Source organism: Acipenser ruthenus, chromosome 45 (assembly GCF_902713425.1).
Source record: "Acipenser ruthenus chromosome 45, fAciRut3.2 maternal haplotype, whole genome shotgun sequence".
Classification (NCBI taxonomy): domain Eukaryota; kingdom Metazoa; phylum Chordata; class Actinopteri; order Acipenseriformes; family Acipenseridae; genus Acipenser; species Acipenser ruthenus.
The window spans coordinates 7,686,474-7,697,161 of NC_081233.1; the positions used below are offsets into that span (position 1 = coordinate 7,686,474).

Here is a 10,688-nt window from a genome sequence, read left to right on the forward strand (position 1 = left end):
ACCCAGACAGGAGAGCTAGTGGGGGAGGGAGAGAGCAGGTTACGTGGTAGTAGCAGTAGTTGTTTTTTCCGGTACACTTTAATAAGTGAGTCGATCCATTCTTTACTTAGGACAGGTTCCCGATTGAAGTGGGTTTACAAGCAATGCAAAGCAGCTGCAAAAGTCAAATGCAGGCATAGACTGACAAGCAAACATTTTATACACCCCAGGCAGCGGTTTTCACCGACATTTCATAGCATTTATGTTCGAAAAAAACTAATATTTGATTACTAAGTTGTATGCATGCTCAAGATGTTTTTTTTTGTTTGTTTGTTTGTTTTTTTTACAAAAGTAGCTTATTAGATAAAAAGCAACAGTATGTGAACTAATATTAATTACAATATGTAAAATGAATAAAAAATGAATGTTGGGTGTGCCCTATGAGCCTGGCTCTGATTGTGTCTAATGCACCCCACCCTTTATTCAACCAGGTGCTGCATTCTAAAGGAATTGAAGATGTCATTTATAACCTCCTACTGCTACCGTTGAAGTGAGAAAAGCCTATTTGGCTCAAAGAGCAACAAGCTGTTTTCAAGGCGAAGAATGTGTTCCTCCAGATCACACTGCCTTTGGGTGGGGAGGGGAAGGCAAACAAACTGGACAGTCAGTGTTCTGCTTCTCTGATAAATTGCCCTTTAAAATGAAAACTGGGCTTTGAGTTTCTACACTGCAGGAACTACCTGTTGTGTTGTATAACATGGTCTTTCACATAGAACCTAGAAATTAGCGGCATACTGGGACATAATTTTACTAGTGGAGATAGTGGATGGATGTTTGATATTTCTTCTTTGAAGGATCTGGTTTAAGTGCTACAATAGTGGTGCAAACATTTAACCTCTGGAGTCCTGGATTTCAAATCCAGTTCATTTCAAAAGTGAAGATCTAGTGATATCAGCTTGGCTATTGGTGGATAATCCAGTAAACCATGGTAAACTACAGCTATATCCAAAAGTTTGGCATCGCTCTATAAAATAAATAAATAAATTTTGCTTCATGAAGTTGAATGAAACCTGCTGAATGATGTTATGTTAACATATTGAATTACATACCACTTTCTAGTTTTCCATATTCTTAACGAAAAACTGAGAAATTGAAAAGAAAATACAGTACTACTATTATGGCTTCCGGTAAACTTTTGCAATATCATTTTGTAGTTTCTTTGATTACATGATGTTAAATAAAATATCTAGATTATGTTCGTATAGTTTTTTGTTTTAAATTAGGTCTCAGTCCTAAACTTGTCTGGTATTGTATATCTCTGCTCGGTGCCCAGTAAGAGGCCAGTACGTACTTGTTCCAATTCCAGACTCTTAACTGCTCACCAGTTCTGCTATTAACTTTGTAAAGAATAAGCCTTTTAAGTTTCCCATAATAAAAGCATAGCAAAGTGAAATAAAGCATAGTGAAAATATGGAAAAGCATATGTAAGCATTGTAAATCCCAGAGAGGCATGGTAAAGGAAATTTAAAACCATGGTAAACTATGGTAAATGTATAGTGTAGTCTTGGGGAACGTATGGGAAAACTGCTACTTTACTGAGGGAAACTTTTATAAGAGAAAACAAACCAGCGAGGAAGAAAACAAGCTTCAATACAATACAAATGGGGGATCAGTGCTAAAACTGCTAATGCTCATAACAGGAAGGTAGATTGGATTTCTTCTCTAAAACATGTAAGTGTGTTCGCTGTATTCATATTTGTTGTCAATACAGGAGTCTGTAAATCACTTTCAACACTTTTAAACAATGGCCACAGAGTCCATGTACACTAGGACAGTTCAGGCTTTTCAACTCACACCCAATGCATTCTGGTAAGTGTGGTCCTGCTATGAAAGGTACCTGAGACAGGTAAAACATACCAGAATGCATTGCGATGTGAGTTGAAAAGTCTGAAGTGTCCCAAACTGTCCTAGTGTACATGGAGTCTAATGGTAACCTTACAGAGTCCTATGAACATGCCAATACTGGTACGTTTGTAGCCAGGTGAAGTGCTACACTTACTATATGCCTGTAGGGGTACTCAGTAAAATGAAAGACACATTGGACCTCCCTCTTGGAACTTACTTGTCTCCTTTGAGTGCTGTTTAAATGGTGATCTACCAAGAAGACATGCAAGCTCTGTGTTTATCAGTGGTTGGAGGCGCCATTTCCTTATGGAGCCACCGCTGTCCTTTTTAGCGTACTTGATTATGATGTGCCATTTGTGACAGCATAGGCTCTGCACATGGGGGTGCATGTGTGTTTGTGTGGGTGGTCCAGTGGTTAAAGAAAAGGGCTTGTAACCACGAGGTCCCTGGTTCAAATCCCACCTCAGCCACTGCCTCATTGTGTGACCCTAAGCAAGTCACTTAACCTCCTTGTGCTCCGTCTTTCGGGTGAGACGTAATTGTAAGTGACTCTGCAGCTGATACATAGTTCACACAGTCACCTTGGATAAAGGCGTCTGCTAAATAAACAAATAATAATGTGAGAGTTTGGTGGCTGGTGGCCATCTTGGTGAAGGGACAGCCTGAAACCAAGATGGTCACCGTTTGCACAGCCACATGGTGATGGAATTTTTTAATTGTGTAAATGTGGGAGTGATTGATTGATTGTGTAATTGTTTTATTGTGAATGTGAGAAAAGTGTGGAATGTGGTCAGGTGGTGATTGAATAATGAATTATCAATCAGCCCCTGGACACATGGTATAAAAGGGAGAATGAACATTTATAGTTTGTACTTTACGGTCTTTTATTTGTTACGTTTTTGAATAAAACCAGACTTTCTTTGTTCCTGAAACTAAACTGTGGAGTTGTTTTTGTGTACGGAGCCCCCGAATACTGCACTAGACAGGCACAACGAACATCACACAGTGTATAACTATCTTACATTGGAACTAGCCTGTACCAAGTGCAATGCAATACACAGTCGTACTGCAACTCACTATGGGGTCTTATATAAGATCTGTAACTCCCCCAGTGGCCCTGGCCACATGCTAAGTATTTTTTGTATGTTTTTCTATTTAAGAAAACCTACTTTAAATTGTCAAATAAATGCAAGCGGCACACCACAGGAATAATGGTTATTCTACTGGAATTCAGATGGAATTATCATCAATTATGCAGTCAAAATAATGGCTACAAATTCCTATGAACTACAGTGCTATATATGTGGTGCTTCTTTTTCAAATAGTTTGAAAACTATTGATATTCTTATGAATTTGCAGCTGTAACTTTATAGTGTTACCGTAAATCCTAGAGGAAGTGTTTATTTTTCAAGCACAGGAAAATGAATGAATATACAAATAGGCAAGACTCAAATCAGCTTCATTTAGAAACTCAGATTTATTGGAGAGATGTTGTTACAAAAGCCAAATGCATTCATACAATCTGTCCACAAAGAGTCAGTCAGTCAGTTTGTCGATCTGTTTCATTCTAAACTCTGGTCGGGTTGCTTAGAAAGTGGAGCTCACACTCAGTGATCCCTGGAAGGTAGGAGTGGTGGGGACAAAACCTCATCAGCTAATGCCCATTCTCTGCACAAGAGACTCTGCTTGGGAATGGGGACTATAACCGTATCCACACCCACTACCTAGAAAGGGGGCTGGTGTAAATGAATTCGCTTTGTAATTCATTCTTTTAAAGCTCCAGTGCTCAGTGATGTCCAGAACAGGGTGTGGGGTTTAAACACAGAAGGCTTTCAAGTTGACCCAAGCTTCCTGCCCCTCTGGTGCTTGAGGGTTAAAGAATACATTAAGCTTGTGTACCCTAGCTAGTGGGACAAACCTGGTGCTTTTTCCCCTCTTAGATTCACACCCAGTAAATTATTGCACCTTACAGTCTTGTTCTAACAAGAGTCTCTAGAAGGTGCAAGTGCTAAAATAATAGTATATTAACTTAGCTCCCCTCAAGCCGAGAGGTATCACTGTAGCATAATGGACCCTGCAGCTTATGCAGTTGAGTGCATTTTCGACCGGAGGTATGTTTACTTGCTTGATCGATAGGGACAGACTGACTGGCAGACAAGCATAAGACAGGCAATTTGAGGTTTACTGGGGGGGTGGGGTGACAGAAGAAGCCCAATACAGAACATTAAAAATGGAGAACCCCCCACCCCACCCCCACCCCCATCCATCCCCAACACAAACATTTGCAACATATTTCTTTGGATGTTGGAGTTTCGCTTTTCCAAAAAAAAAAAAAAAAAAACAAGATAGTTGACTGAGGCGCCAACTGATCGAGAACAGGACCGATAGAAAGATGAGATAGGATGGGGGGGTCAGGGAGAGGGTTCTAAAGGGGTACTAGACTGTTCGGACTGATTGGTGGTCTGTTGGAGAGAAACGTGTGAACTGAAGAGGCCGAAACCCGTTCTCGAAGGGGGGGGGGGGGGTAGACGGTTTTAGTAGCGCTTGGTCTTGGTCGTGGAGGATTGTGAATAGGACACTTTGCTGCTGCCACCACCACCGCCGCTGCTGCCGCCGCTAAAGCCTCCGTATCCTCCACCACTCATAGAGCCTCCTCCCATTCCTCCTCCAATTCCTCCTCCCATTCCGAATCCACCGCCGCCTCCTCCTCCCATTCCGAATCCACCGCCACTTCCTCCTCCCATTCCTCCTCCCATTCCTCCTCCCATGCCGTATCCGCCGCCGCCTCCTCCCATTCCGAATCCGCCTCCTGAGACAGAGAGAGGGGTCAACAGGAGACCAGACCACACACTGTAGAACTGGTGTGCACACAAATCCAGAGTCCTCCAGCTTTTATAGGTATCACTAAATAATGAACTCATAATAACGTGGAAGGAGCTTAAATTGGTTCAGATCAGTAATTTAGGGAGCAGGAGGTTTTTTCTTTGTCATATTAATAGGCTATGCCCTATGTGTCCAACCCCCGCTAATCTAAAAGAAACTTAAAAAAAACGTTTCACTCCTTCTCAATGTCCAGACTTCTAAATGTTAATCACAAGATTTGTACTAGAATTACTACTTATTCTACCACTGCAGTTTTTTAAAAAATGTTGTTATTAATTTATTGTTATGATTTAAAGAAACATTTTCTTACCAGATGAAGATACACTCTGCTGCATGTGTACTGTGACTGCTCCACCGCCTGAGCTGATTCTGGGGAGAAAATGAAAATCCAAAGCTTAGATAAAAGATACAAATATTGCCTTCCTAAACAGCAACAAGACGGGATATACATGTACAAGTCTGGAGGACTAATAAATGGTTCATAAAGTCCCAACAGGTAATTATTTGTGGCGTTACATTTCGCTTCAATTTACTGTGGGGTCACCGGACCCCCAGAAACCCACACTGTGCTTGTTTAGATAAGGTTTGGACATTTCCTTACCTGCTCTCCTCTCCTTCCAGGAGTTTCCTGTAGGTGGCGATCTCAATATCCAGGGCCAGCTTGACGTTCATCAGCTCCTGGTACTCCCGGACCTGGCGGGCCATGTCCTGTTTGGCTTTCTGGAGAGCGGCCTCCAGATCTGCAATACGGGCCTTGGCGTCTTTCACTGCCAGCTCCCCGCGCTCCTCTGCCTCAGCGATCTGAGCCTCCAGGTTTCCGCGCTGTTGAACAGAAAGGATCATTAGTACTGGATGAGATACCCTCACGGAAAGTACACTGCAACTGTGACGCAATGTGAACGGATGTGGACCAATCTGAAAAACATATTTTCTAATAAACACATGAATAATCTCAGACAAGTAATCTTAAAATCTTTTTTAAAATGTTGTAGTGCCATGGCAGTTATTTCGATGTCTTAAGACTAGACTGGATGAGATTCAATCAAAAAAAGAATGCAGCCTCAACGAATATAGCCTTAATACATTTAAGTATCAGGACAGATTGAAGAGTTCAAGGGATCTGCATCTTCCCTCCCAGGAAGAGCATTCATGCATGGCTGCAGCAGACCCCATTGGGTGGGTCCTTGTCCCTGACTCTCACCTGGCCCTTAACAGATTCAATCTCAGAGGTCAGTCTGCTGATCATGCGGTTCAGTTCGGCGATCTCAGATTTGGTGTTGCGCAGGTCATCACCGTACTGTCCGGCGGAGGTGGACATCTCCTCGTACTGCGGGACAGAGAGAAAAGAACAGGATTCAATTATATATGCATATATATTTCACATATTAATGAATACTTTCATCGTTAGGTGCCAAACACAACAAACTGTGATGCATGCTTTCACCTAGGGCAAGGCTGATCTTATTGAATCCTGTACATATACTGTGCTAAGAGAAATACAGACTAGTTATAGAGACTTTTGCTGAAAAAGATATCAATATTTTTATTATATATAGACAGATAGATATTTAATATATTGATATATGAGGGAATATATTAGTATATTTAGTATGTATAATTATACATTTCCACGTGTTGCACATATGTGGGATTTCCACATAGCGATAGCCTGCTCTCTGCTCACCTTCTGCTTGTACCAGCTCTCAGCCTCGGCACGGCTCTTGGCAGCGATGTCCTCGTACTGAGCGCGCACTTCGGCCACGATGGAGTCCATGTCCAGGTTACGGCTGTTGTCCATCTCCAACACCACCGAGGTGTCCTTGATCTGGGACTGCATCTCGCGAAGCTCCTGCAAAGAAACAAAAACAGCACACAGGATGAGATGTTAGCAAAACTCTACCTCTTTGTTTTCAGACTGAGGATCGATTGCTTGGGAATCGTCATCAAAGTATAAAAGATGTTCAACGCCATTTAGTTTTAAGCTTCTTCATTAGCAATGCCGTTGTGGCACTGCATTGGCATTGCAATGGTTCTGTACGATTGAAAGAGAAAGATATGATGGTGTGAGGCATTGGTAGAATGGCACCACAGTGCCAATGGTATCATTGTGACCAAATACACACTTCTGGTGATCCCATTGGGTTACAGAATCATGGTACCATATATGTAACAGACAGATAGTGTGCTGCCGTTGTAGGTTCACTGTCCAATACCATTTTAGTTGTTCCAAAAAGTCATCTTAAATCAACTGGAGCTTTTTGTTGTTCCGTGGCATGAAGGGCGCTATATAAAAATAAATGTGTCTTGCATTGTATTTGTGTTTGTTTTTCCATTGCTCGTAGTGGTCTGCTCATGGGTCTACTGGCTAGAGTTTCTTCTGGGCAGTAGGCTATGATTATGTTGGGATCCGAGTTGGGTTTTACCTCTTCGTAGATGGCCCTGAGGAAGTTAATCTCATCCTGTAGCGCATCGACCTTGGCTTCCAGCTCAACCTTGTTCATGTAAGCACCATCAACATCCTACAAACAGAGAGAGGAATACAAGAAAAGACTTAGTACCACGACTGCATTCAGTGCAATCAAACATACCGTTCTGTGGGACAGTGAGAATCATTCTGTGGGGTGTTTTTCAGTGTGTGTGTGTGTGTGTGTGTGTTCAACCCCACTGAGCTTAGATATTTACCTTCTTCAGCAGGACGAATTCGTTCTCCACACTGGCACGCTTGTTGATTTCATCCTCGTATCTGTAGATGAAGATGTTTGTTTAGTTCAGTCCAAAAATCTGGTAGGGTCAAGATTATTAGTTTTGGAAACTGCTGAGGATATTGATAAGGGTACTTTGTTTGCCTGTATTGGCTCTTGGCCTTAGTTCTTGTGATTGAGGTTAAAGGAAAGCATTGCCCTAAAGAAGTGATTCTCAGAGTGCTGTGAGTGGAATATAACACAAGATGGCGCGGTCAGTTCTGCATGCAAGTTTATTTAAGATGACTTGTAAACAAGGTGGGGCGGACAGGGAGTATGGTTTCTTGGACTCACTTGTTTTTGAAGTCCTCCACCATGTTCTGCATATTAGACAGATCGCTCTCCAGCTTCATCTTGTCATTGCCCAGGGAGTCGAGCTGCCTGCGCAGGTTGGCGATGTACGCCTCGAACATGGCGTTGATGTTGGACTTGGTGGTGGTCTGTCCCTGCATTAGATTCCACTTGGTCTCCAGCATCTTGTTCTGCTGCTCCAGAAAACGGACCTATAAACAGGGAAGGGCAAGCAAATCAGGTCAGAAACGCACCTGGCCATGAGGAAGGAGGGGAATGCAGACATTAGAGTTGGATGCAAGTGCAAATTCTCTTTTACTTTGCCATTTATCTTTTTTTTTCTTTTTTTTATTATAAAACACGATAACATTATAACTGACTGATACAATTGCATTACACTTGAAATACAGTGCAACACCTGTTTTGGCATTCAAACGTTGCCTTGCCACACCCTCTTCTCATTGCAGTTTGCTGAGGGAATTAAACTGTAACCTGAATACAAAAAAAATAAGATGCAATACTTCATTATAATATGCACTGGAATGCATATTACAGTCACTATATATTTTCTTTTAAGTTATAAAAACTTATCCACGCAACATTTTAACGTTTTAATAAATTGAACATCTGTTTGGGATAGCTGACTCTCTCTTTAATGAAGGGCGTTGTCACAGTGAGGTTTGCCCCAGGCTGAATGAACCAAGTTTTTTTTAAAACATGGCTGTAGCTTGAGCAGAATTATCTTTAGGTGGGGCTCGTTGAATGAATGTTAACGTTTACTTGCTGCAGCAAGTCTTTTATGCACGACTGTTGTAAGAATCCTGCTTTTCTCACACTTTGGACTTACAGCAATGCCTATCTGTAAAAGCATGCCTGAAGTTCCATCTGAGGGCTAAACAAATACTAACAATGGCTGTCTAGCTAGCATTGGTAAACTCGAATTTGATCCTTTTGACATGCAACATGTCAAGCTCAGTTCTCTGTGCAATAAAAAGGTAATAAAGAATCTAGTGAAGCCTTCCCTTTTTAATGTAATCTAAGATCAGCAGGATTATAAAATCGAATGCACCTTTTAATTTGACACACATTCTGAAAGCAAATGAACATTTACAGCTAGTATGCATTTGAACAGCTGTACCTGGTTACAATTATACCAAAGTCATTTAATATGATTTTGCATGCTTGTTCTGTGAATATGTTTTTTTACTGTATGCTATGTATTTAACTTACTGCAGTCAACTTTTAAAAGGGCTTGCATGTTACAATTTAACGTTTTAGAAGCTTGTCAAATTTTTCAATCACACCTAACTTGTTCGAGTCTACATAGTCATACAGAAGCCAGTTACAATCAACCCTGATTGGAATCTTGTTTTTCCCTTTACATCCATACCCTGCATATGGTCTCTTATAACATCTCCTGGGACCAGCACTGCCACCACTTTAAAAAACTCAAACTCAAATAGATAAACTTTTGCTTGTAGTCTGCTTGACTAACAACTTCTAGTCTGCTTGACAAACAGTTGTACCCCTTTACAATTCTAAGTGATTACTTCTCCACCCCTGGCACCAGCTCCACAGCACATCACAAAACAGGGACCCGCACTCACCTTGTCGATGAAGGAGGCGAAGCGGTTGTTGAGGCCCTTGATCTGCTCCTTCTCCTGGGAGCGGATCACCTGGATGTTGGGGTCGATCTCCAAGTTGAGGGGGGCCAGTAGGCTTTGGTTGACGGTCACTGCGGTGATGGGGGCGCCCATGCCGCCACCGAAACCTCCGCCACCGAAACCGCCACCGTGTCCGCCACCGAAACCACCACCACCCATCCCCATGCCGCCACCCATCCCCATGCCGCCACCATACCCTCCACCAAAGCCGCCACCACCACCACCCATGCCGCCGTAGCTTGACATGGAGCTGAAGCTGCCTCCACCTCCATATCCGCCACCACCACCACCAGCACGACCACCGCCGAACGATGAGGACACGACGCTCATCCTGGACCGGCTTGGCATGATCAAGGAACGGCTTCCAAAGCCACCGCCACCGCCACCGCCACCGCCACCGCTGCTGCTTCTGAAGCTCACTCCTGATCCTTTGAAGCCTCCGGAGCCTCCAGAGCCTCCAGAGCTGCTCTTGGTCGTGGTCATACGAAAGCTGGAAGTCATCTTTGGTTTTAGTGTTTTCTTTTAGTTTGTCAAACTAGTGCAAGCTGGCATGAAGAGAGAAACAGAGAGCTAGAGAAAGTGAAGAGTCAGTGAGCGGATCAAGAAGGAGAATCAATCTCTCTGAAGAAGCAGAAGCTGAGGCTTGGCTTTTTAAAGCCTTCCTGAACTACAGGGTATGGGGGAGGCGGTACCCTGCTTCTCCATGGCTCCCTCCCACTCCCTCTCCCAGCTGAAGGCCCACCCATCCTGTCTGACAGGTATCAGCAGAGTGGAATTATTGTAAGCTGATCGACCTGGGCACACCCAGACAGGAGAGCTAGTGGGGGAGGGAGAGAGCAGGTTACGTGGTAGTAGCAGTAGTAGTTTTTTGCGGTACACCTTTAATAAGTGAGTCGATCCATTCTTTACTTAGGACAGGTTCCCGATTGAAGTGGGTTTACAAGCAATGCAAAGCAGCTGCAAAAGTCAAATGCAGGCATACACTGACAGGCAAACATTTTATACACCCCAGGCAGCGGTTTTCACCGACATTTCATAGCATTTATGTTCGAAAAAAACTTAGCAATATTTGATTACTAAGTTGTATGCATGCTCAAGATGTTTTTTTTTGTTTGTTTGTTTGTTTGTTTTACAAAAGTAGTTATTAGATAAAAAGCAACAGTATGTGAACTAATATTAATTACAATATGTAAAATGAATAAAAAATGAATGTTGGGTGTGCCCT

The 10,688-nt window shown here is 42.7% G+C and overlaps 1 protein-coding gene across 1 annotated transcript; it reads right to left on the minus strand.

Moving 5' to 3' along the window:
- Positions 1-3,342: 3,342 nt before the first annotated feature.
- On the minus strand, positions 3,343-10,094 carry LOC117966900 (keratin, type II cytoskeletal 8-like). The gene is made up of 9 exons (XM_034913785.2): positions 9,407-10,094; positions 7,803-8,011; positions 7,450-7,510; positions 7,191-7,286; positions 6,452-6,616; positions 5,969-6,094; positions 5,369-5,589; positions 5,078-5,136; positions 3,343-4,693 (listed from the first exon to the last, which is right to left on the minus strand). The coding sequence occupies exons 1-9, from the start codon at positions 9,962-9,964 to the stop codon at positions 4,419-4,421; spliced, it is 1,770 nt and encodes a 589-aa protein (XP_034769676.2). The 5' UTR covers positions 9,965-10,094; the 3' UTR covers positions 3,343-4,418.
- Positions 10,095-10,688: the final 594 nt, after the last annotated feature.

Coding starts and splice junctions, on each gene's coding strand:
- LOC117966900 (XM_034913785.2), bottom strand. CDS start 9,964: ATGACTTCCAGCTTTCGTATGACCACGACCAAGAGCAGCTCTGGAGGC. Junction 7,511..7,802: donor GTGGAGGACTTCAAAAACAA/GTGAGTCCAAGA, acceptor CTTCATCTACAG/ATACGAGGATGAAATCAACA. Junction 6,095..6,451: donor AGAGCTGGTACAAGCAGAAG/GTGAGCAGAGAG, acceptor TCTGTCCCGCAG/TACGAGGAGATGTCCACCTC.